At 40.8% G+C, this 26,359-nt stretch overlaps 1 protein-coding gene across 3 annotated transcripts in view; it reads right to left on the bottom strand.

Annotated features, from left to right (window-relative positions):
- Positions 1-26,359, bottom strand: part of TAF3 (TATA-box binding protein associated factor 3) — a 120,383-nt gene that overhangs the window by 7,611 nt on the left and 86,413 nt on the right. For all 3 annotated transcript variants that reach the window (XM_040595271.1, XM_040595272.1, XM_040595274.1), the window contains exons 3-4: positions 19,865-21,687; positions 14,796-14,878 (exon numbers count right to left, since the gene is read on the bottom strand). In XM_040595271.1, the coding sequence (XP_040451205.1) occupies positions 14,796-14,878; positions 19,865-21,687 (1,906 nt within the window). The remainder of the gene's footprint in view (positions 1-14,795; positions 14,879-19,864; positions 21,688-26,359) is intronic.

The raw sequence follows: 26,359 nt of genomic DNA, 5'->3' as shown, positions 1-26,359 counted from the left end.
CAATTTAACGGACCAGACAAAAAAGCCCTTACTATAATGCTCTTGATTAGAAACATAAAGAGAAGGAAAAGGATGTTTTAGAAAACAAAACTAAAAAAACTTCAAAAAAACCACAGGACAGATCTATTTGTTTCACCACATTTTGGTAAACATTCATTTATATTTGAATGGTAATTGTGGGAGTGCAACTGATTTGTGACAGGACTGTACGAAGACGGAGATTTAAAGAAAGGTTATACATTCCAGAGTGGAGGAGAGCTTAAGAAAGCAAACCTTAAGAAAGCAAACCCCAGAGACATCAGTAGGAAAACCATGACAAAAATCAAATTGCAACAATTCCTGAGAACCAGGAAAGTCCAGCTCCAATGTCAATGGGAATTTTATATTCAACTTTTGAGTTTACTGCAGCTCTCTTATGATATTCAGAAGGCAGGATCACTACGATGGGACACATTGTCTGCATTTCAAGTCAATGATCCGAGCCATCATTTGAGAAAGGCTTGGAATTATACAGTATTTAATGCTTGGCTGAGATAATAGTTTTTTTCTCCCAAGATAAGCCACTTGCACTACTAAATCAGAACTATAGCAAGTTACAGTGAAAATACTTAGTAAAAGGAAACAGAGCAATGGGCTTGGCATTCCTGCCTAACCTGCCAACTGTAACATCACACCTACCTCCTGAGACCTGCTATCAGCGACTAGGGGAAGAAAACCAAACCCAAGGAAGTTTAGAAACTTAGAATGGAGCGGAATCTAAAAGACATTAGATGATCAGCAACACTGAAAACATTCACACCACTTGATGTCTTAGTGGTTGCTTCAGGTACCTAACCTGGGAGCTCAGGCTCTTTGTACATGTCAGTAAGGTGCTAGGCTGAGTCAAAGTGCAGGACTCCAAATTTATATTGCCTGTAAGATGCAGAAGGAAGAAAGTCCTATTACCAGGCCATCCTGGGGGCAACCCACACATCACATCCTGCCTCTTTCTCCTTTTAGTGGAGTACATCTGTTGTCTCCCATCAAGAAAGTTTTCTCTTTGGCTCTTAAATGTCCACAATGTGTTTCTGGTTCAAGGAAAGTCTTAGTGTGCAGCTCCCCGGGGCTCCTGCCAGACTGGCCACCCCAACACAGACGCTTCTTCTGTGCCTTCCCCCTTCCAGAGCTCCCAGAGCGAGCCCTGGTTCCCAACGCTGAATGCCTGTGCCCTTGGTTGGTGGCAATACTCCCATGGTTTGCAAAATCACCCTCATGACTTGAGAGCCACCTCTCAATAAAAAGCAATCTTAGCAATAATAAAAGCAAGGAGAGGGACAGAGAGCAAAATATTTGGCACAGCAAAAGTAATTTGGACGGTTTCAAACATCATTACCCCTTCCCTTCGCTGCCTCCCCTCTTCCACCCCCTGCAAGTAAACAAAGTCCAGCTACGAGCTCTTCAGGGAGTCAATCCTCCCCAAGTCTAGACTTGGAAATGTATTAGCTAATAGGATTTTAAACATAACTTTGCACACAGTGTAAACAGTTTTAAAGAAGTATTAGCTAATACCATTTGAATAAGAGTGCCCATGCCCAGCTAACATACGAAATTAAATTACAGAGTTTCTTGGTCTAGATAAAGCCAGGTTCTCCTCCCGAACAGGGTCTTCGAAGCTGCTCTGCTAATAACTGCCAAAGCTACAAGGAATATCACAAATGAAATCTTCCAAAACTACAAATATTCATTAGCAGGCGACACACACTCATCGATTGGCTGCTTTGCTTGAAGTGTGCAATTAGGACATGTTCAGTATATAGGGCAGCTTGTTTATCTTGATTTTAGAGCTCAGTTATCAAAACAGGAGATCGGCATTTCGGAGCACGCTTGGGCCTACCACTCCCTTGGGCTAATAAAGTTCAGAGACTTTAGACTCCAGAGTGGAGAAATGAATGGCTTTGCGCTACACCATTAGAGGTGACGGAGTAATCTCGGCGAGGGTGGTTTAGCCTGTCCTCTGTCCTGAAGAAGGGGCTGCACACACGGCAATATGGAGGTGGGGAGAAATCAAAGGGAAATAGCAGTCCCACGACTAATAATTAAAGTTACTTCAGACTTGAAGAGAAACCTGATATCAAAACACTATGTAAATGATGGCAAGATTTATGAGCTCTATTTTATAGACAGGAAAAGTGAGGCAGAGAGCACACTGCTAGTAGGCGGTACTCTCTACAGCAAAGCTTTGATCCTTCTGGTACCTAGGTCCCTACTAAGGTTTAAACTCTACATTGGGACATCACCATACATATATTGTTACCTTCTTTCCCAAATGTGCTTTTCATACACTTCCAAAATCAGCACTTGTGCGTTAGAAGGCTGCAAGTAAAACACTAAATTTAAAGACCCAGTTCCACCTCCTTCCCCACTCCAATCCAAAACCTCTAAAACTGAGGCCGGAGTAATATTTTTTTAAGTAATCAAATGCAAATGAACATCAACCACCATTGAAACACTCAGGAGTCTTGAGACAAGAGCTAGACTTCTCTGCAGGCTGCTTGCCTGGCAATGTATCACAAACACGTTCTACACTGAAAGATAAAAAGTCAGTTAAAAGCTGTTTTTGAATCAAAATAGGTCCTGCTGAATGAAGGGGTGTGAGAAAATCCTTGGCATAGATGTGGTAGTAAGAGCCTCCATACTACTCCCTTAAAAAAAACCCCAGAATTAAACTAAATGCTGTGTATCTGGTTGTGTCCAAGCTAAATTCACTCTGTATTTCTTTTTAAATGCTATCAGGAATTGTATTTCTTACATACACCTCTTCATAATGGTAGAGTGAATGAAAACCCATTTCAGACATTACTCCAGGGCAATCACCCCATCCACAGCTACAGATCCAAACCAAAATTATGAAAACCAAGTGTCAGCTTGCAGGCAAAGTGAAAATTCTACCAAGATTTTAATTGTTGCGACAGGCCAGCTGGTTTATAATCGGCTCTAACTGGCATGAGCTGTAACACGCTACATCTGGAGCAAAATGATGCTCCAAGGTGTGAAATGGTTTCCTATCTTTGGAAGTAATTTATTTGATTTCACTCTGATCCTTACAGCTGAAAGCCCCATTGACTGCTTCATATAAACACAGGGAAAAGACATATGCACTGAAAGGAAATGGCTTTTCAAAAATAGGATATGAGCCACAGGGCTGAATGATTGCTATGGGTGATGAGCCTCAAAAAAATGCTCTATCAGTACTTCGAAAGGTCTAGCAAAAAATTGTTTCTCAGAGGCAGAGCTCCGAAGAAGCTGTTCTCTGCCCAAAGAAAAAACGACGTTTGAAAAGTTCTAATTCTTTTCTGAACCCGTGACCTATTTTTAAGCAAGGAACAGGAGCTAATGCGGCCTTTGTATGTAGGAAAACGACACCATCAATGACACTGACATAATTAAAACTAGTACAACTCACTTGGATTATTACGAGTGGTATTATTATCTACTAGTATTGATATTCCCTTATTGATATAAGTTCCTCAATGCTAGAAAGTTAAGTGGTGTAACTATTATATTACTGAAAAATCTTACATCTGGATCTGAGATTGTTTCACCAGAAAAAATATGAAATACTCGAAGACCTGTGGCTATAAGTGTCAAAAACACCCAGGGGAATCATGAAGATTTCCATATGGTTTAGATTCTTCAAAGATTAAAGGTGATTTTGAATTTTTTTCCCAACTCTGGAGGAGAATCACTGTAATTTAAGCCCTGTAATGTAGGCTAACTCCTGTATTACTTTTAGAAAGGGAAATTTAGTTTTTATCTCTTATGCCCTGCTGAATATTTTATTCTGTGCAAACAAGTAATATTGGCAAATACAAGCTCCACAAATACATGCTGTGACCAACTCGTGCATTTGCCGAGTGCCAAAATGTATTAAAACTACAGTGGAGCCCCCAGAAATTCTGCAAGTGAAAAGATTTCAGTACTTAAACTTGAAATTAAAAAAAATAAATATTTTTATGTGATAAATTGCTTGCTTGCAATGTGATATTGTCTATCAAGGCAAATGAACTTTGAACACTTATTCCAAGATACCATCCATTTTTGTGGACGCTGCTTGGTATCACACAAATGGCATGGCTTCTGTGTGTGTTGACCTTCAGTGGTGCCCATGGAGCTCAACAGCCCGTTCTCTGTTTCATCACCATAGCAAAACCCTGTAAACATCCCTTCCTGGGCAAGTGAGTTTAGTGATTTTGCAGGCATTGCATCACCTAATCCCATTCACAAGTTTATTGAGCATCATCTTAAAACCAGTTAATCTTTTTGCCCCCACCATTACTCTGTTCCAGGATCTCACTGCTCTGGAGGCACAGCAACCTCTTCTAATTCCCAGCCTACATTCATAGGCAATTATGTCCCATTTTATGTTGTGCCAACATTGTTCTTTGGCTGAAATCACTTTCTCCCTCCAAAACATTTACTTGCCTGAGGTATGTGTAGCCAGAAATCATATCCCCTCTTCACATCTTAGACTAAACACACAAAGTCGCTCTCCTAGCATAACACAGACTCCTCTATGCTCCTCCTAACAGTGCTCCAAGCCCTTCTCTGCACCTGCTCTTCCCAGTTCATCCTTCCTGCACACAAGCTGCCTTCAAGAATCTGAATATAACATTTCAGATGAAGTATCAACAGGTTCTCGTATGATAACCTGGACACTTCCACTCTGTCTACTAAAATCACTTGTATCATGTTGGCACCTCCGTCATTCTGTGATCAACTAATGATCCCTCATCCACTTAACGCACCTACCGTAGTGACAAACCTACTGATCAGGTCTTTGCTTCTGGCTGAAGTTCCCATTGGTACACTTCAAATGCAAAGCCTTAAATGCAATTTTGCATTTACTGAATTAAATACCGTTTTTCCTTTCTGTTCAAGGGGTTCCAGTTCTTTCCAGACAATCCTTAGATCCTCATTTGTACTGACATGGTCCTTCAACCTTACTGCCAACAAAAAGCATCAGTGTTCTACCTCCTTCTGTGATGAAATTTTATATGAAATTATTAAATCAAACCAGTCCTGAAATACATCCCAGAGCATGTTCACTACTAACCCCCTCTCTGGTTAGATAAGCTTTCCTACAACTCTCAGTTGCTATCTTCCTTTGAGCTAGTTCCTTACTGCTGAGACGTTCCTCTGCTAATCCCATCTTTGCTATGAATGTCCTCTGTGATAATATCAAACGTTTTCCTGCAATCCAGCTCAAACTGGCCATCTTTTATTCATCCAGAATAGAGCATTCCTTCTTCCAACAGTAGGACAAAAGTAAACTGTATTCCAGCTACACACATGGGAGTGTCTCACCTCTTCTCCACCACAGCTGAGACCTTCCCTTGGAGGGGAAGCAATCTGATCCTGCACCCAATGACTTCTTCCCCAGTCCAGAAATCACCCTGCAGTGGGAGGGAAGCAGATGCTCTCAGCATTGGTGGTGGAAACAGATACCTAAGATGCACAGCAAAAAATGAGCCATTGCCAGCCCCATCTCTCGCAGGGACTGCCAACTGGCCTAGGCTAACCTAGAAAATCAATCCTTTATCAAAGACTGCTATCAAGCTCTGTTGATATGAGACAGATGTCACTTCTCTTCTGTGTATTATTCCATTACTTCTAAACCTTTAATCAGACCTTCCTCTGAGATTTGTTTTATCATTATGTGTACTGCTGTCATCAGGTGTCCAGATTACTTTTCCTTTCTTCCTTTCTTCAGTACTTGTATTTTTTCTATTATTTATTAAAAACAGACTTAACGAACATTGCAATTTGAAATAAAAATAAATGTATTAAAGATTACTTGTCACTGAGTCTGCAAATTCATGACCCAGTTCTTTTAGAACTTGGGAGAAAGATTATCCCATTCCTTGATTTCAGTGCGTAAAGGTCCCTGTATTTTGCTTCCTGATACATTACTGGAATTTCCACCACTGTCAATCTAATGCTGTTATCCATCTTGTCCTAGTCCTCAGCAGAGGAGAGAATGAACGCAGGGTCAGAAGGAAAGTATTCTTTCTGTTCTTGGCTCATACCTGTACTACCCTTCATCTTCCCCTTGTCTTCATTTCCATGGTCCTTCTTCCCTTCTTGTCCTATTTGCTCAATATCCTTCGCAACATTTAACTGTTTGACTTCCGTCAAGCCTGACTTCACCTCCAGTCTTCTGCCTTGAAGACCTATAACTTCTTTGCTAATGCTCTTTTTCTCTTAGAGGTACAATGCTTATTCCCAACGTTCTTTTGGAAGGAGTTACCTATACAATTCACTTTGTAGGCATTTTGCTACACGTGCCCTGTTCCCACAGGCAGAAAACACCACTTTTAAATACATTAGGTCTTCAGCCCAGCTGACATTTCTAGCTAAGCCCTTTGGTTTATGGACATTTGCACTCTTGAAACTGAATTATAAGTATTCTACTCTTTATTTTTCCATTACTTTAAGCGAAACAGAGATCTGCCCTTGGCCTCCACCCTCTGTATCTGTTACACCAGAGTATTTCTCCCAACAACCACAAACACCTTTTTGCCAATGACTCCTCCATCTCCCTCCCATTCTTTCTCACCATTCTGACTTACATCTCCGGATGGTTCACTGCCAGTCTGGCAAAACAAAACTGAGCTGGTAGCGTGGCGTCTTGGTATCTTTCATCTTCTTTTCTCTCTTATCATCAATAACAAGCTGCTCAGAGCTTCAATGTGAAAACCACCTGGCATTATCCCCTTCTGCTGAGCTCTCAGCAGCAAACCCAGAAGCTGGTAAAACACGTTTATGCCAATGAGCTCTTTGCAAACTTTCTCTTACGTGTTCCTTGCAAATATTGTCATTTGTTTTGGGAAATGTTATAGGATGCATGATCTAGGAAGCTTGCCCATAAACCAGTCCTACACCTACCCTCTTTAATGGGAAAGAGTGTAGAATATGAATTTTACTAACTACCAGAAAATTATGCCAGCATGGGTTTAGAAACCTCTAAAACTGTAATTTCCAGCTTGTTACCAAGACATGGTTTTGAAAGAACTGAGCGAGCTAGTCAGTCCTGAACTGGGAGGCTCCATACAGCTAAGCAGCAATCGCTCACAGGATAACTTTACTAAATTCAGGTAGGACCACCTTTTCCTTTCGTGTCTATGGACGGCTTCTTCTCTACGGCTCTCTTGTCCATGTCCAGCTCCCATGAACTATAACATGAAATCTTGGCTTTATCTAGTTTCCTCACTTTTGTTTAAAAACTCTAATAAAAGAGTGCATAAAAAGAAGTGCCTCTGTCAAAGACAAGAACAAATCAGTATCTTTCTCTTGCAGCCATCTTCTGTGGAGACAAAGTATTATTTAAACGATTACCCATCTGCCTTTCTAATCTTTCACACATATTTGATTGGTTTCTGTTGTGCTTTTTAAGGGCAGTTGCTCATGCTCATTTACCCAAGTGATTTGCTTATGTGTCTAAACCTGCCTGAAGTATTTTTTTTTCTTAATTGCGGTATACAGTATACAATTTTTTTACTCTTGAGCAATAAGCAGCAAAATCAAAGAATCTCACAGTAAGTTGTTTTGTTTTCTAATGACTCAAGCCTTTTTATGGATTCACTTTTGGAGTCATCACCCAATGTGGCCAGCAGCAAAACGAAAACAATTTGCCACAGCCTACCACCTACCATAAACAGGATAAATAATTAGTTGGGGTGGCTTCAGTAAATTAAAAAAAAGGTGGAGGGAAAGCTAAGGACTACATCTGAAGTTGGAAATAACTCACACTCAATGAAGAAAAAATTCTAAATCACTGCTACAAATATAAACAAAAATGATAATTTACTTGTTTTGGTAAAGGGATATGGTATTTTTCACTTTTTTTTTCCATGTAAAAGTGGCAATCCTGCAGCAAGGGAGAGGCTGGGGAGCCTCCACCGAAGTGAACAAGGCTTCTAGATTGATACAAGACCACACATGGGGATTTTACTGCAGGATCAGGGCCAATATGTTACATTAAAAAAGAACAATCGCGAATGGGATAGGAATCATAACTGAGACAATATCTTCATTAAAATACATTCAGCATTTAAAAAGGCACTGAAAATCAGTCCTCCAGCTCTTAGAATTTAAAAGACTACAAAACAGAAAAATGTGGGTATGTATATACACACACACAAAGATTTATGAAAGCTGTAAAGATCACTGGAATTCCTTAAGCACACCTTTGCAGCTTCAGAGAGGAGCACGATAATTTTTCATTACTCTGCCTCCTCACTTAGGTGGTCTATTGATCATATCAAAAATGATTTCACCATCACACGCTCTCTTCTGTCTTACAGCAAAAGTTGGATCGACACCCAGAGCGCTAATTCTGTTAATGCACGGCTAACATGGTCTTTCTCTGCTACGTGCTACACTGTAAAAATAATAGGGATACCCATTAGTACAGCAATAAACACAGACTTCTGCTACCCGGACTCTATTGTTTAATTTTTTCCAAACAGTGGTTTACCCTTCTACATTTTTCTCCCTGAAGTATCACTTTTTCCCTCCTCTTTAATTCCACAATAAGTTCTCTTCCAGAGCTTTCTGTTGAATAAGCAGCGTCTCACAGGGTAACCAACACCGCCCACAGCTGTGTCCCACAATAGCTCCATGCTGCTTGCATTACGTCTTTTGGAGGATTTGGTCACGGTGCCTTAGCTGCTCCAAACACTGCTCTTATTCATAAAAACGTGCGGAAGGAGGGGCTTCCAGCAGGATTCCTTTACCTGTTTCCCCACCACAAAACAGTGAAATAAAGGGAATGGGTCATGAGCTACTTGGCTGGTAATGCAAACCTACAGCTTGACAAGTCAATAAAAAGCCAAACCTTTCCTCCCTGGCCACACGTAGGGAGCCAAGGCTAGAGGCAAACAATTTGGATATGCCTACACAGGGAGGTTAATGAACCCCATTATTCAGCTATTGTGGGCAAACACTATGAAGACAGTAATCTAAATTATCAAAGTCTGAGTAGATCTCCACTAAACAGCACCCAAAGTTCAAAGTTTCTTCACACAGTCTGATTTACCTGTACAAGAACAACCCTATTAAAAATTATAAAGCTCCTGAATATCCACCAAAGATGACACTGTAAAAGTAAGATACATTCTTGAAAACTACATAGGGCAGAATTCCGGTTAGTTGAAGCTAACAGCAAAGTCCTGTCTTAGATATCCAGCTTTTTTTCACAACTCCAGGAAGTTTGAGCAACTTAAAAAAAAAAGTATTCACGGTACAGTAGCAACTACAGATCCCCAGTGAGCTTAGAGAAACACCAACATGGTCCTTGCCTGATTTCTTGTCTTCAACCAGGTCAATGAAAAGGGTATCAATGGATTTGCTAAAACCTTCTTCTCCCTGCCCTTGGTCCCATTACCTTTTTAAAGTCTGACTGTGTATGTACATGTGTAGTATTCCCAGGAAAATTCAGTCTCTGGAGAGTTTGCAGCTCAACTCTTACATAAATTAAGCTAGTTGCAGATAGAATATCTATGATTAAGGCATCTGTTTTTTGGAGAACATTACCCTATAATAAACTTGGTGGTACTCTGCATGCTGCAGGTTAGATATTTAAGTTTTACAGAGTTCCAAGAAGTATGAATGAAGAACTACTTTACTGCAATTCTGTTGCCCAAGTGTGGTTGCACTTAAAAAATTCTTGAGCAAGGAGCAGAGATGACCCAAACCACATACATTCATCAAAACAAACTCCTCCAACAGTCCAGCTGTGCTTCAGGTAGGGTTATAGCTTCAATGAGATTTCCTCAAGCTGCATTTCCTTCCAGGCTTCCACTTTTTCAGACACATGCTATTTTGACAACTTATAAAAATACATGCTATGAGCACCTTATTGTGGTAGAAGTTCTTAGATGGATGATCATAGAAACTCAGTGTAATAAAACAGAAAGCAACAGGACAGGTTTCCCTGTTCTCTTAGTTCCAAAAGGATGCTTCTGGGTCACTAATATTACACAGAGAGGTCACATCTACTGGTCACAAAATAATTTGGTCTGCATTGTCACTTGGTTTTGAGATCGCCTACAAAGGACGTCAGCTAGCTACACTGGTGGCTTTTGTCATGGGGGATCATGCAGTCAAGTGAGCCTCCAAATGACCACAAATTAGGACTTGGACTGATTAATATCCTACAAAGCAATAAAAAGCTTTAGTGGAGTCAATTAAATATCTGGATAACAAAAATTTTTCTATCCCTTCATCCTTTCAGGATTCTTATTTAGTATACATACATTATTTAGTATAGTTTTTTTATAGACGTGCATACGTATCTGAGCATGCATGCAATTTGTTTTCGGAGAAATTCACATATCTACTCACTTTAAAAATATGTAAGACAAAGGGTAACTTCATTAGAGCAGCAGGTCAAGTTTACAAGTTAAACACTGTTAAAATACCTGCCTTTCCTCTTCTCATGTCTGGTTTCCAGGTTCCCTGCCGATGGCAGAGCTATGATACAATGCAGCATGAATCTGGAGCAAAAGCCTGAAATTTTAGGCTAAATTTCACAATGAGTGTTGAGGCACTGGCACAGGTTTCCTGGAGAAGCCGTGGCTGCCCCATCCCTGGCAGTGCTCAAGGCCAGGCTGGACAGGGCTTGGAGCAACCTGGGCTGGTGGAAGGTGTCCCTGCCCCTGGCAGGGGGGTTGGGGCTAGATGGTCTTCGAGGTCCCTTCCAACCCAAACCATTCTGCGATTCTATGAAATTTGCAGACTTGATTTCACAAAAAATATATATCCTGCTTCTAAGTCACTGAAGCATTGAAACGGCAGCCAGTGAGTGGTACTCTGCTTTGTGATCTAGTGTTAGTGTCAGAAGCCCTGTGTCTTTTCTTAAAAGCTGTATTTAAATGTAGAATAAATTTATCTCATGTATCAAAAATAACAGCACATACTTTTGCTGAAGTTTATGTGAACTATGGTAGTAGCTTGAATGTCAACACCTCATCAACAGATACGCTTTTTAAAAACTTAAGTGCATGAAAAATGATTAGGCTTAGGAAAAATAACCAGACAAAAAGAAACCATGATGCAACTGAATAAAACTATTAAATTCTGCTCATCAGTTGCAGTTGATTTAAAATTTAGAGTCTATACTAGCTGTGTTTTTTTGTTTTGTTTTGTGTTTTTTTAAAAAGATAGCATCTCTAGTTCCTTCCTATACTAACTCAGTTAGCAATCTACCTTGATAACACTGGAATGGAAAAAAAAAAAAAACAACCAGTGAAAAACCCTTCTGACATATCATTCAAATCATATCTAAAAAGGTGGTCATAAATATTTTAGAACACAAGCAAACCAATAAGAGCTAGGCCCATTAAGGATAAGATCTTTTACAACAAATTAAATAAAACAATTTATTGAAGCCTGGACTTGAGATAAACTAGATTTACTAGCTGACCTTTTATTCATTTAAAGAACAAAATTAGCTCTAATTGCATTAGAATGGAATCCAGTAAATTTCTTCTAATGTGGTACCCATGCAAGTATTGCTGTAATTGTTTACAACTAAGATGGAAATGCTTTGATTCTAATCTACTTTCTTTTTGTTTTACTGTGCAGTTAAAACACTTGCAAAAACCCCCAAAGTAGACCAGTTTTTCTAATACTGGCTTATCCATCCTTCAGCAAAAGTACATTTTCATGTCTATTAACCTAACGTTATTAATAGCTGTCTCTTTCGAACTGATGTATGTTGTAAGACTATTTGCACACCTGAGAAGCTCAAATGCAGTTATCACTCTGACTCTAGGAGCGGTATGTACACATATACACAGAAACGAGAAAGAAGGAGTCTTCTCTGTCGCTACCATCACTGCTTTGTATGTTGGTCCAAGCAGAGGAGGCAAAAAGTGAAATGATAAAGTGTTTGCTATGCTGCAAAGACATTTTCCTCACCACTGCTGCATCATTTGAGTAAACTTGTGTTCCCGTTGTGGTGCTGTGTTTATGGTGTGATGCGAATCTCCATTTCGAGAACCATCAACCTGACACTTTTTCTTCAGACATTTGAAGACTTCGTGGCCTCACAAAGATCTGTAACTTCCATTGGGGACAATGTTTTATATGACACTCTCCCAAACCAACCAACCCCCAGCTGAATAGATACTTAAGTACTTCCAAAAGCCTCCAAACAGTTCTCACTAGCAGAGAAAACTGAAATAACCATTACTCCATCTAGTTGTTACTCATTTCTATATGACCATTACCAGATATTCAGAACTTCATTATCAACACAGATGAAACATAAATTTAACTTTCCCTTACCATAACACATCACAAAAGCTTTTGTCTCTGCCTGTACTTAAAAGGTTGGTGATTCTACTATGGTCTTTTCAACTAGTAACTTTAAACAGAGGTCGCAGGGACTTGGTGCAAGTTCAGAGGTCCAACCCACACACAGCTACATAATGCCTTGGCTCAGAGCCACACCAGTCCCTTTCATAATGATCACAACACGTGAAAATTAAAATATGCTCTGAGTTCAGGCTGAACATTAATTGTTGAGGATGAAAGCAAAAGTATTATTTAGAGAACAGCTCCACTGCGAGCCCTGCTGCACTAGACATCGGATCGACACGCAGTATAAAACAGCTGCCAGAGCCATGTGGCACAAAACTGTATTTACTTGCGTAATGGTACATTTGTTCCTGGATTTTGCCTTGGCAAACTATGAAAAATCCTAAAAGCTATTACAAAGTTCTGTAAGTTCTTGTTTGCCATCAGCCAGAAGGTGCAACTGGGCGAGACAGCCATTACACTGGGAGAACTTTAGGGTGCCAGTACGGTGGGCAGTGAGGAGGTATTTAAGGTAGAAAAGGGAAACCATTAAGCAAATATCAAACCTCATTTGATAGTTAAACAGCCTAAAGCAATCTCAAGGACGAGTGTCATGTGGAGAATATGAAGTTCCCTTCTTAGGCCGAGCTGACAGTGCAGATTGCTGCAGCACAACCACTTCTTTAGCATTTGCTACCAGCTGCCTCCAGGATTCCCCTGCCCCTGAAGATCTCAGCCTTAGTATTTTAATTCTCCCCTAATTTGTCTAGAAACTTTGAGCTAAGTCACCTTTGTGTATCTCCCATCCTGAAGTTGAGGTTTAAACCCTGGGCTCTGCCACACTATGGAACTCAATATCTGAGGTCCTCAGATGGTGGTCAAGGTGCCACTGAAGATGCACACAGGAAACTGGAATAGTTGCGAGTTTCCCAAAAGGCCATAAAACAAGATCTCAGTGTCTCTGACCCACTGCAGACTGGCAGGGCTGATGACGATGTACCCATATATTTTGTATCAAGCAGATGGAGTCTGAAGTCCCTTCTCAAAATATGTGTGGGTATGAGAAAGATTGGGGTGAGATAAGACGGGTAGCAAAGTCAATTCTTGGGTGCTAAATTATGGCTTCAGAACTTCAGAAGTTCTGCCTTGAAAATATGACTTCATTTTCCCCATATAAACACTTGTACAGTCCTTGAAAAAGCGGAGTTTAAAAGTATCCATAGCTTCTCAAGGAGGAAAATGGATTTGTGAGCTTTAAAGGGACAGTCTGTCCAGCTGTGCACATTGAAATCACGCACAGTAGGACAGAAAACTGTTCTGAGAAAACTGGAGCTTTCGTACAGCAATCTGAGGCACAGAAATTTTAGATCATACTCAAATATTGTGAAAGGAAGAAAGCAGAAACTACTGAAGAGCAGGAAAAAGCCCTGAAATTTGGGGTGGGGTGTCCCATAGAAACCAAGAAATGACTGAAGTCCTTTCAAACTTCAAACCAGTAAAAGCCACAGTTATCTACTGGGGTGAAGTGGGACACCACAGAAAAAGAGAATAATCATCAAAGATGCTATTTAACTTCTAAAAAGCAGAAAAATTAGCGATTAGGAGATTTAGTTCACAATGGCTATAAAAGAGAAGCGACTACACTAGCAATATTTAATGTGATGAATGGAAAGGAAAAATCTGTTTGGTGCTTGTGTTTACTATCAGACATGAAAGTGTGCTTTGTGTCATTAAAAAACAACGTGAAAAAACTGATTAAAAGAATTCACATACAACACAGGGCCAGCCTAAAGGGCCCCGTGACGCATGGTTTCCCCAACCTCTTCAGCCACCTGTTTATGCCGTATGATCTCAGGACAGGGATCATCCTATTTACGCTCATACAGTACAAAGTAACTATTATTTGTACAACAGCACCCCATAATTAGGGAGCTAATGAACCAACATATGAAATGTGTTAGGTACACTAATGAATAAACATCAACAGTTATAATAAAACAGATGTGTATGAAGGAAATGTCAACTGTTATGTTTTAAAGCATAAAACAACTGTTAGCTGAAGAGCATTATGAAACTTAGCTGCAGGTTACACTAGGCATAACCATCCATTACGGAAACCTCACTAAATGTGACCAGAGGCATCATACGAGTCTAGATGGAGTCTTGTAATCCCCGCTCTAGAAAGGCACAGAGTAGGAGATGCAGTAGGATGGACAGAAGATGATGAGTCTCACTTGTAGAGTAGAAGAAAAAGGGCAAAACGTCCAAAAAGTTTCTACTGGTAAGTGTTCTGCTTGATTTTTCATTAGAATGGTCAGAAGATGTCATAGCTGTATGAATATCATTTGCCACTAATTTTTAAGCATTTCCCACTGAAAGTAAGAGCTACCACAAGTGACAGAGGACGAACTGTGGTAAACATATACCTTGCAGATGGCTTTATTCGTACTTACATCTTGTCTTGGCCTGCACCCACTCTTAATGTCAGCCGAGGAATAACTGGTGATGGAGCCGGAACAACTGGTTCCACCTTTATCTGTACAAGAGAACACAATCATCAATCAAAGACTGAAAGTAGACTCCCAAAATACATTAATTACATGAAAGGACTGGCAGAGTTAACCAGTGTACTGGCTTAATGAGGCAGCCCTACGACAGAGTGATCACCGTGCTCTCACGCTTCGTGCTGTGGCATGGACAATCAGAGTTTGTGGGGAGCTCCCAGCCATTGCAAATCACAAATATAAATTCTAGACTAAAAAATCAACTTGACACTTCGCAGCATTTGCACCTGCACATAGACTTTGTTAACAAGTCTTCCCAATTTAGTATTTTTCTAGAGACACAAAACCCCGCAGTATGTTTCTAAACAATGACATGAAATGCTTTGACCTTCGCACTCAAACTTGATAGGTACCTGTTGGTGTTTGCACTTTTTTTCTGAGATTTAAATTCAATTATTTGCCAAGTTCCTTAGATAAATGTACTGTGACCCTCTTGAATCACAAGTAGACACAGAGGAAGCAAATAAACTCCAAGCACCAACACTGAATACTTTAAGGAAGTACTTATCCACATAGGTATAACAGAATCATGGCTTTTTAATGCAATTAGGCTGAGGTTTCTAATGGCTATTTTTCAAATAGCCTGGTTTCCAAGCCCAGTATCTGGTGGAGTTTGGGCCACTTGAGTATGTCCTTAAACTCTTTGAACCAGTATCTGTCAAAATTACCAACTCCCATTGAGCTACTGCTTTGCAAAACCTGCACAGAATCATCTCAGATTTTGCATTTGACACGACACTAATGATTCTCCATACATCATAAGTTGCTCAATTTATATCCATATATATGAGAAGTGTGTATACATGTGCATAGAGAGAAAGCAAGGGAGACTGATCTCATTTTGAGCATGTGCATCATCGTATTTAATAAAATAACAAACTAGCTGACTCTGGTCCAGGAACTTAAAGACACAGAAATAGTATGCATACACTAAATGGAAACCCAAGAAAATCTCAGTGGGAGAAATCTGTTTTAAAAAGCTTTCAAAAAGAAAGGGGGGGCCAACAATCAATTCAAAGCACAGAAAGCAGTGCAGGAGATGGCAGGCCAGAGTGGGAGGACTCAGTTAGGACTTACACTGAGGAATGGTAATGACGAAGTCCCATGCCACACACCTTGCCCAAAGAACTGAGGCTGCTCATTAGGAGATGTCTACTCCAGAGAGAGAAGGGCTGCAGCCTCAGTAGTATTTCTGTTTTGACACAGCTAACCATGCTTTTCAATAAAGCTCTCTATGGATATGTATTAGCCTACTTCACAGGCTCTCTCTACTCTTTGTTTACATAGCAAGGGGCTTTTTGTTATGTCATTCCCCTGGAGTGTTGCAAGAGCTTTTTCCCTCTGAAGCTCCTAATGCCTGCAACAGTTTCACTGCCACTTCCCATAGGTAAGTCTCTTAACTGCTTTCCTGGCATCTAAACCTGTAGCAGCATCCACTGGACAGAGACATAGAATTGAACCCTGGCTACAGGAGGCTCAGGCACATGGCTTTGCACAGATTATTTTACCTCTTTTTTTTTTTTTTTCCTGAAACATTTTTCCTAAAGGTTTCTCCTCCCTCTGTAGTGCCTGCTTTGAAAACAAAACTTCCCAGGACAGACACTGCTGCTTAGCTTCCAGCACACAGCACAGCACAATAGCCATGCCATCAGTCCTTTGTATATAGGTTCTCTATTATTATTTGTACACCACCAAAATGTTCTAAACAATGGTGGTGTGGGCTCATGTAGCAGAAGAAAAGCAGGTAAAACACTTCTTTATGCTCAGATACCGACATTGCAGTCTGCTGTAAGAGGAAAACTGGGCTCCACCACAATCCTAAATATCATCCTTTGACAGGAGAGAGGAAGCACCTTTCTACAACGTGGGTTTGTGCGTACAGTTTGCATGACTGGAGTAGAGAGAATATTAAGGAGCATTCACAGTTATATCCTGCATATCCTGGTCTTCCCCTACATTGCTGATAGGGTTTTGATTCACGAATAAGGGCAGTTTACTTTGGGGCAGCTCCAGCGAGACCTGCCCCGATGCAAGGATGGCTCCATGTCTCATGAAGCAGCTCCTCAACTACTTTAGTTTACAGCTCAGCGTATTAAGGTTAGCTGAAACTGGGTCAGCAGCTGCTTCGTGAGCTGCTCAGTCATTCCTACAGCACGCCCCGTAATTTCCATAGTAGAAATGGGGTGTAACGCTTTGACTCTTGGCTTTTAATCTGGCAGTGTGCAAAGACAGCGCCCCAGCTCGCTGTCTCCTCTTCTGGCTCCAAGGGCAGCACCCTAACGCTACTGCGGAGCACAGAGCTGCAGGGAAGCCCTGCACAAAAGCTCCTCTTCCTCAGTGCCATCACTGAACACTTCCAGCATGCAGCCTTCAGCTCCTGCTTTCTGCCGTTTACACAGAGTACTGGTTGGTGTTTGGTGTCTTGCAGCTGCTTGGGGCAAAATTACAGGGAAAACTTGATAAAAAGCTTTGATTTCCCAACAGGATGGGATGCATGCTTAGGTAATAACTATAACAATACTCCCAAATGGAAACATTACCACTGAGTTACTCTTTTGTTTAAGTACAGCAATATTAGAAACAGAAATCTCCTATTTTCTACTGGCCACCAAGAGCTGAAGCTGCAGTTAGCCCTTCAGGTTGTGCTCACGCCTCCGAAGCGCCCGCGCCATGGAAGGCTAAACGTCCGAGCAGTAACTTGATCATTTGCTCTTACAGCACAACTGCTGGCTAAATAAGTCATTGTGTGATCTAAAAGCTAAATTAAGGAAACATGTACTTTTAGGGGTTAAAACGAAAGAGCAGCATTCTGGAGTAATACTGGGAATTGGGGCCAGCAGAAGAGCATTTACAGTGGATTACTAAGCTTCCCAAATCACCAAAGAGGTAAAGTCCAGCAATATAAGACTCCTTTGTAGCTAACTAAAAATACATTGTCAGTGGATTTGTCCAGTTTTATGTATAAGCAATACTTCTTTCACCTGAACTAATACTAGTAGTCATATAAGCCCCTTATTGCCATGTGCTGCATTTTTTTTGCTAATCTTCAAGGATTTAGCTTCTTTGCCACATACCTCAGGGCACCAACTGATAAAGCTCTAACTCTCCATTTTTCCAGGACACCAGCAGTGCGGCCTTGCAAAAAATGAAAATCGCTCAAGAGATTTAAAGGGGAAATTTATTTTTAAAATCCTGACTTGCAGCAAAGAGGTGGATTTAAAAAAAGCTTATCTATCAAGAATCAGTTTAAATTTTAATTCTATCTGGGGACTCTTTCATGCATTCTAGCTTTAAAGTTTATCTTTTGACAGGGACTTTTTGCCAAGGTAATGGGCAGCTTTGTCAATTTAATTTGTCCAAGTTTTTATTACTGTCAAACAACTTCCCTAATATATGTACGTTCAGTCTATACTGAAGTTTTACCAGTTTGTGTTTGTCTGTGTATCTGTTATACTGCTCTAAAGCAAACTAGATACAGAGATTTGCAGAAGAAATGCGAACCCGAATGCATGAAAAACAAGCAACTCATGTCTGTTCTATATGCACAAGTATTTAACTTAAAAAGAAATCTCTTCAGAAATTCTCAATGAAATACTGACAAAACGACTCAGGCATGAGGGGCAGGCAGACAAAAAAAAGGGGGAATCCGTGAAAACGTTGCTGCAGTCTAAAACCAGACATTAAATTAACACGGACAACTGGGCCACCACCCTGTCCATCCACAGCAGTCAGATGTCAGTTTCTCCAGATCACCCAGATTCTGCATGGAAGAACCATTTGTCAACTTAAAAATATGTCAGGTTTTGAAATCAGCAGTTTGTTTCAAGTCCAGCAGGCAGCATAAGAGGGTACAGTGGCAAAAAAGAAAAGTGAGGAATGTCCCAAATCTGAGCCTGTACAAATTGAGTATTATACTCAAAGTAGGATGTAAAGAGCATCTTGGTAAAACCAGAACTTCCACAGTGCTTCCTAATGCTGAGGATAGAGATTTAGGAAATCCTGTATCCAAGGTTATCAAATATGAAGACAATCTCTTTCTTTTCTTCTTTTTTACATTAACAATTTAATGCATATTATAAGGTGAAGTGACAAAAAATTAGAGCAAACCGTGAATTAGGGGAGCTGTTTCTAATGGGATTTCAAATCTGATAATATGCAAATATGCTGGTTTCATTTCTTAAATATATTTTCAAGATTAGGTGATATTGGAATGAAGAAATTATCTTTGGCTGATGTAAATCAGTAAGAGTTACAGGAGTGGAAGGAGCTCAACCCACTTGAAAACTAGCTCTCACCTTCTCTCTCTCAAGCATAAGACTCAAAATGAAAGGTGACATTTGAATATTTAGACCATAATTTTGAAATAATTTTCTTACTTCAAACAAATTGGAGCAACAAGGGGGTAGTCTGGCTAAGAGAAGATTCAGCAGCTCTTCTGAACATCTGAGATAACTGGTGAACTTGTTTATTTGAAGGCAGTCTGCTCCTCATTTCAGTCCACCCAGCAATTTACAGGTTTCTACAAGCTTTGAAACAGTAGATGCTTAGAAATGAAATTTAAAGTTTATATGAAAGGTATAGGGTTGCTGGCCCTACTAGTGGAAATGTACAGAGCAAAATTTGTACACTGCAACATTACATACCTTTGTTGTGTGTGTGCTGTTGCTGAGTCTGAGCCCCAGCTTTTCTAAGTGAAAAGTGGGAAAGTCAAGGAAAACCAGAAGGGCAATCTCACATTTCAAATTCACAGAATTGGACTTCCATTGTTTGGTCTTCCAAGGAGGTTGGACAGACCCTGAAACTCTTGGCTGATGTCTTCCTTGGAACAGTTATTTTTAAAAAATACCTAACCTGTAATCACACATCTTGTCAAAGCTCTTAAACAATGCTCAGCAGCAGAGGAATCCATATGCATTTTTCAAGCAAGTACACCATCTCAACTCATCTAAACAGCTTACCTTCTCATGCTTGTGTTTCTCCTTCTCTTTCTCTTTCTTTTCTCTTTCTTTCCTCTCCTTTTCCTTCTCCTTCTTTTCCTTTTCCTTTTCTTTGTCCTTCTCCCTTTCTTTCTTTTTCTTCTTCTCTTTTTTGTCTTTTTTCTTCTCTTTTGGTTTCTCTTTGTCCTCAAACAGTTTTTCAGGAAGCATTGGAGACAAGGAAGGTAACATGCTGGGAAGCCTCATTGGAGTTGGTGTGCTGAACAAGGGCAAAGACATTTCTTTGGGAGGTAACACAAGAGGTGCTGATGAAGCCTTTATCTTATCTTCTTTACCTTTATCTTTAAGTTTTTCTTTGTCTTTCTTATCCTTGTCTTTTTTGCCTTTCTCTTTCTCTTTCTTTTTATCTTTATGTTTTTCCCTCTCTTTTTTGGTATTGCCATCTTTCAACTTTACTTTTGTGTCAGCATCCTCAAAGTCCTTTAGTTTGAATTTATAGGGATCAAGATCATCATCTTTGAGCAGTTCCTTCCACTGAAACTTCGCTTCCTTGTTTCCTTCCTTGTCTTTATCCTTCTCCTTGTTCTTTTCCTTCTCCTTACTTTTCTCCTTGTTTTTCTCTTTATCTTTTTCCTTCTGTTTTTCTTTCTTCTTCATTTTTGTCTTCAGCTCTTTTTTCAATTTCTTTTTCACTTCTACTGATGAAGCCAACTTGTTTTTCTCCTCATAGACTTTGAGAAGAGGTTCTGGAGTTGGAGGTGAAGCAGAAGGAGAGGAGAAATAAGTGAAGTTGGTAGGTGGATTAGAAGGTGTCCCCATGTTTGCCTTTCGAATGACCTCATCAATTGAGTCATCCATTGTCCATGAAATGTCTGAACTTGAAGTCCCACCTGAGGGAGGTATTGGAGTTGCTCCTGCCTTATTTGCATTATTGGCAGAAACAGAAGGTTTAGGAGTTGTAGTCTCCGAAACAGAAAGTCTTTTAGGACTGGTAAAAATTTCCCCTTCTGATTCGGAACCGGAGGAAAACTCAAAGGGATCTGGTTCACGTTCTGCACATGCACGAGCAATCACAGCATCGATTGAATCATCAATGGTCTTATCCATTACTGGTACTTTCTTAGTCTGGTTTTCAGTATTTGGCTTGGTTGCAGGCTCAGGTGGCGTCTGCCCCTGTTTTACTTGAATGTTTTCCTTTCCCATCTTGTCACTTAATGCAGCCAGAGGGGCTCTGCTTGGTGTTTCAGGCTTGACAGGTGGTTGGGGAACATGAGCAGGAACCTTTGGACTCTTAGGACTTTTTGGGCTCTTGGCACGACCCGGAGACTTTTTTTCTTTGGATCCAGTTTTTGGTGAACGTATGGGACTTCCAGTTACCACTGGTGAGGGTGTAGTTTTAGGTGATTTTGTCTTCTGTCCTGGAGAACTTGTTTTGGACTTTGTTTTGGGTACAAATGGCTTTGCCTCTGAAGTTTTTGGGGCTGGCACTTGCGGTTTTGCAATAGGAGCCAACATTGGTGGTTCTGGTGAAGGAGGGACTAAGTCTGTACTGTCCTGAACATGAACTGGAGAAAGCATTGGTGGTACTTTTTGAGTATTTATTGAGCTAAGAGGCTCGCGTGGTTCCAAAGGTCCGTCCAAGGTGTCACCTTTGGAAACAGACAGTTTTGGCCGTTTCACAGGTGGAAATTCCTCAGCATCAGGACTTTCTAACGGTCTCTTGCTCAAGTAGTTCTCATCATTAATTGCCTCATCCTCTTCCATATCTCCCTCCTCTTCCAGTGGCACCTGCATGGCTTCTGCAGATGTACCTCCATCGGTAGGCACCTGTTCCTCTTCCTCTTCTGTAACAAAGGACATTTAAAAAACATATTAGGATAATTAAAATGTGTTTTACAGACACAAACAAGCATTAGAGCAAACGTTCACATGTATCTCAGCCCATGAGAGACAACTGGCCACCTAACAGCTGGTCTGCTTGGAAGGAAAGTGTGGCATCTCCTCTGTCTCACACCAGCCACCATCACAACTGGTAGGTGCCCTCATCGCAAGCGTCACGTCAAATGCATGAGCAAAAGATAGGAGGGTAGAGCTGCCTCGTGGTGGTAGGCCTTGTGGAACAGATCCGAAGTGTCAGTTCTACCTAAAAACATCCTGATTATTTCTTACTGCAGTTGTTAGGATTACAATAACGTGAACCTGCTTCATTCATTTCAAATGAAGAGAGATTTTTTTGCTGTAACAAAATAGACTGCAAAGCATACATACAACAAAGTAAAATTCACCGGAATTAGAGCTGTCTTGCCTACATATTACACAATTCTGATTGCAGATTAATGACTAGGAAAACCTAGTCTTCCTAAACCTGGTTTGTTTCTTCCTGAAGCAGCACAGTCTGAAGGTTAAACCAGAGGACTAAGCCCCATTCAACCTGCCAGGTTCTGTCTCTGATACCATCTTAAGAGGTTGCTGCACACGGACGTTATCTGTTATGCTTGTATGGGAACACCCCAGCACCGAGTGTGTGCGTGTTGGTTTGGATCAGGAGCACACCTTTGAAATGCATTTCCCCATCTTCTCCACTTACTGTTGTTTTATTTGTATCATGGAGCAATCCTGGAGTGCATATGCTGGCTTCCTGTTGTAGTGAAACCAACATGAAAGACAAAGTTGCCAGAGGAATACACCTACCATACTCCAGTTGCAAGTGGGCATTCAGGCTATGAGAACAAAAAAACAGCTTTTGAAAATAAGATAAACCTGAAACATGCACAGTGTGGACATCAGGTACCAACTGTTTCAAGTCAGTGTGGACACCACCTGTGTGATGGCTCTGTTTTTTTGTTTAATAGCAATTATTTTTTTCCCCCTACATATAACACCATCTTCAGTCCTACACATGTGACATTATGGTGCAGAGAAAGGAGAAAATTCACTTGAGATCTCCCAGCAAATCCAAAGTGAGTTTGAGAAGAAGAGAACCTCTGATCTCCCCAACGACAGCCAAGCACTTTATCCTTTTGGATACACTTCCTCACTTTCAAAATGGATTTCTCCAAGCAGGAAAAAGGATTCTTAGTCTGGAATAAGAAAGTCCACACTGGTGTGAACCTGACACATTTATATTTGCTGTAATTATGTCATTACACCTATGCCTTTTAACATTCCTGCACAGACAACTTCACTTCACCCCATGTCTCTATTTACCCCCTGCAAAAATGCATGACATTTTGTCTAGCAGGGTTTCTGTGGAAAGGTATCAAGTGCCCTAAGATTCTCACATGAAATATGTAAAAAATGTTTATTATGACAGTGGCTAAACCCCAACTTCTTAATGAGCAGCTGGTTTTAAAGAAGCAAGCACCGAGAAACCTATAATGTTACACTAACACCATTTAGAGCTTTGTAAGACAGCATCCTTCTGAAATATCTCTTTTCAAGGCATTTATTTTCAGGTTTTCTGTGCTGGTGTTTCTCTACTGTAATGTGTCAATGCTCTGATTTAGGAGAGTTGAGTCAAGAGCCCTGGGCTGCAGCACAAATCTTGCCAGCATCACAAATTAAGTAAAATGAGCTAGCAACTCTGGCTTTTGCCAGGGCCCAGAGGATTTACAGCAGCCAGCCCAGAGAGGAGACTTTGCCTGAGGATAAAGTCTTAGCCTTCCGTGAAAAACAGAAATGTTAGGGAGTTAGGTTTTGCCTGGCTGGGCACTGACATTAAATTTTTTAAACTGCAAAGTTAGAGTATAACTGAGAAATCACTGTGGACCAAGCCTGCACCTGCTATGGGGGAAAAATCTGCTTCCAGATCATGGAAGTAATTTCAATCTCTCTTTAAGCTGTTGCAGAAATCAGCTGCCTTTATCTGCTCAAAACTGTTTTGGGGATGAAGAATTAGTATTCATCAGATGTCACACACCACCCGTTGCTACTGAGCAATTCCCTCCCAACCCCATTCAACCTAGTTTGCCACCGAGTTTGTTTTCATTTAAAATTTTAAAGAGCGATAAAATTTAAAACAAACACCTCACTGTAAATTTCAGATTTAGAGAAGTCTTCTGCCTTGGCTACAAGACGAAAGCATAGCCAAATTCAAACATTAGGAAAGACAGGGTTTGACCATGCAGACTATAGAGATAGCAACATAAACCATTTTAATATAAAAAACATGGGGATGAAAAGAGTCAATAAAGTGGAAGAGAAATTACTGCAACAAACAGTAAAAAAATTACATTTACTAGAAAAATCAGAACATTTATTTGCTAAAGATTTCTGCCCAGTGTCTGCTTCAACAGCCACTCTGTTATACCGTGTCCCATGGAAGTGCACTGCAATATTTCATATTTTTGTAACTCCTTCCTATCCCAAGGTACTTCTCATGTTTTACCTACTCAGGATTGTAGAATACCAGCAGCTGCTGGATCAAAGGCGAAAAAACAATTTCAGATGAGGTTTGGAGAACAGGGACTGGAGTTTTGTACAATAAAAAAAGAGCAATGCTTATTTTTTTTTTAATGAGGCCAAGTAAAGTTTGCACCAGGCCCACGAAGTTTCTGTGATCTTGTGTGGAGATGCCAGGGAAGGGCAGAAAAGGTTAAAGTGCAGTTTGTAGAGGTGAGACTAGAAATCGGGGTGTCTTGGCTCCAGCTTTCATACACATTCCTGCAAGCCACAAAGACAACTTTAGTAAGGAAGCAGAAGCATTACCATCCCTTTTATATGGACTTGGATTCCCCAAAACATCTGGAAAAAATTGCCTGGGTCAGTCCTGAACAATCCAGGGACTAAGGAAGTTCACGAGCACTTAACTACTGACACACATTCACCACTTTTCAGACATGCTCAGATGACAATCTGGAATCCTATCGTGGTCAAATGAAATCCAAATTTCTCCTGGAACGAGGCCACAGTCTGATGCTCAGCGAGAACTGGTTTTCTGCCAGGCAGCAGCTTTCAAACCTGAGCCACCGCAGCTGTGCCCATGGCAGAAAGCAAAAAAGCACTTTTTTTTTGGGGGGGGAGGTTTAATTAGAGAAAGTGAAATCTCCATCTTGCCTTCAAGAGCTACAGGCTCTTTTTCCTCCCAAAGGATTCACACCGGAGCAGGAACCAAATATGGGAAAACATCAGCTTTTAAGTGTAATCTGCTTGACTCGGCGATGAGCATTTAAAACCATGCGGCCCCTTTTTCACCTTTGTCCATCTCATTCGCTACCCAGCACTTCTTGCCGCACAATCCTTTGTGCGCAGGTTTGCTTTTTAACTCTCTTTACTGCCATCTCTCCCTATCTCCGGCCACCTTATTAATGATCTGACTCCAGTTAGCATCTATAGGTCAAATGGATATCACCTCGGCCATCTGCCCTAATAACTCTCTCCTGTAATGAAAGGAGACTAGAGCTGTTTGGGAGGTTTCTCAAGATAACAGATACATTTTTTTTTTGGTTGTTGTTAGAGAAGTCAGTGCTGGATCAATGTTAATGTTCACATTACTAAAGCTATACAGAACAATTGTTTATTATGTCAGCAGGCCCCACGTGCAGAGCCAGTTCAGACAATCCAAGGGTTAGGGGAGGGATGAGTTCACCCATAGTAGTACAGCCCCAAAGGCAAAATTTCTCCACTGCTGAAATAAAACAGGCTGATAGCTGTTAGCACACTGCTTATGAGAAAACCGTTTGTTAAGACAGCATTTCTTACGGGAGCATATAAGGACGTGTAACGTCACCTGTGTCTATGTAACAGGGGCAAGCTCTTCACTTTTATTAAAGGATGATTTTGAAGTTAAGGGAGGATGGAATCCACTCCTCTTTTGACACGGGTTTGAAGTGTGATCTCAGGCAGGTCACACTTCGTACTGCTGATAACTTCATCTCACAGAGGTGCTGTAAAAGCCGAACTTGATATCATTACGTAGCTCCTTGGGATCTCTGGAGAGAAAGCATTAGAACCCCAAATACAAGCCATGGCGATGTGTCACCACTTCAAATGCTGGTAAATTTCTTAAGCTGAACCGTTCAGCCAAGAAATTGAAACTCCTGCACCTTTTCAAGGAAAAGCCACTAAAGAAGCACAAAATTTCTTTCTTGGTACATCATGTTCCTGTAGCACAGCAGGGACTCCAAAACCAAACACCTTCTTAATTTGGCCACGGCTCAGTTTCAGGACAGCAATACTCAACACTTCAGTAATGAACTTCCAAGTTCATGATGATCGAGGAACCATTTGACACAAGGGTCCAAAGGAACAGAACTTCTGCATTTATTGCAGAAAAAACCCATACCAGTACCTAAAGGGGCCTACAAGAAAGCTGGAGAAGGACTTTTTACAAGGGCATGGAGCGATAGGACAAGGGGGAACATCTTTAAACTGAAAGAGGGGAGACTTAGATATGGGGAATAAACTCTTCACTGTGAGGGTGGTGAGGCACTGGCACTGCTCAAGGCCAGGCTGGACGGGGCTTGGAGCAACCTGGTCTAGAGGAAGGTGTTCCTGCCCCTGGCAGGGGGGTTGGGG

Source organism: Falco naumanni, chromosome 5, assembly GCF_017639655.2.
Source record: "Falco naumanni isolate bFalNau1 chromosome 5, bFalNau1.pat, whole genome shotgun sequence".
In the NCBI taxonomy this organism is placed as follows: Eukaryota; Metazoa; Chordata; class Aves; order Falconiformes; family Falconidae; genus Falco; species Falco naumanni.
Note: the sequence above shows the minus strand (reverse complement) of the source record. Positions and strands in the feature narration are given on the sequence as shown.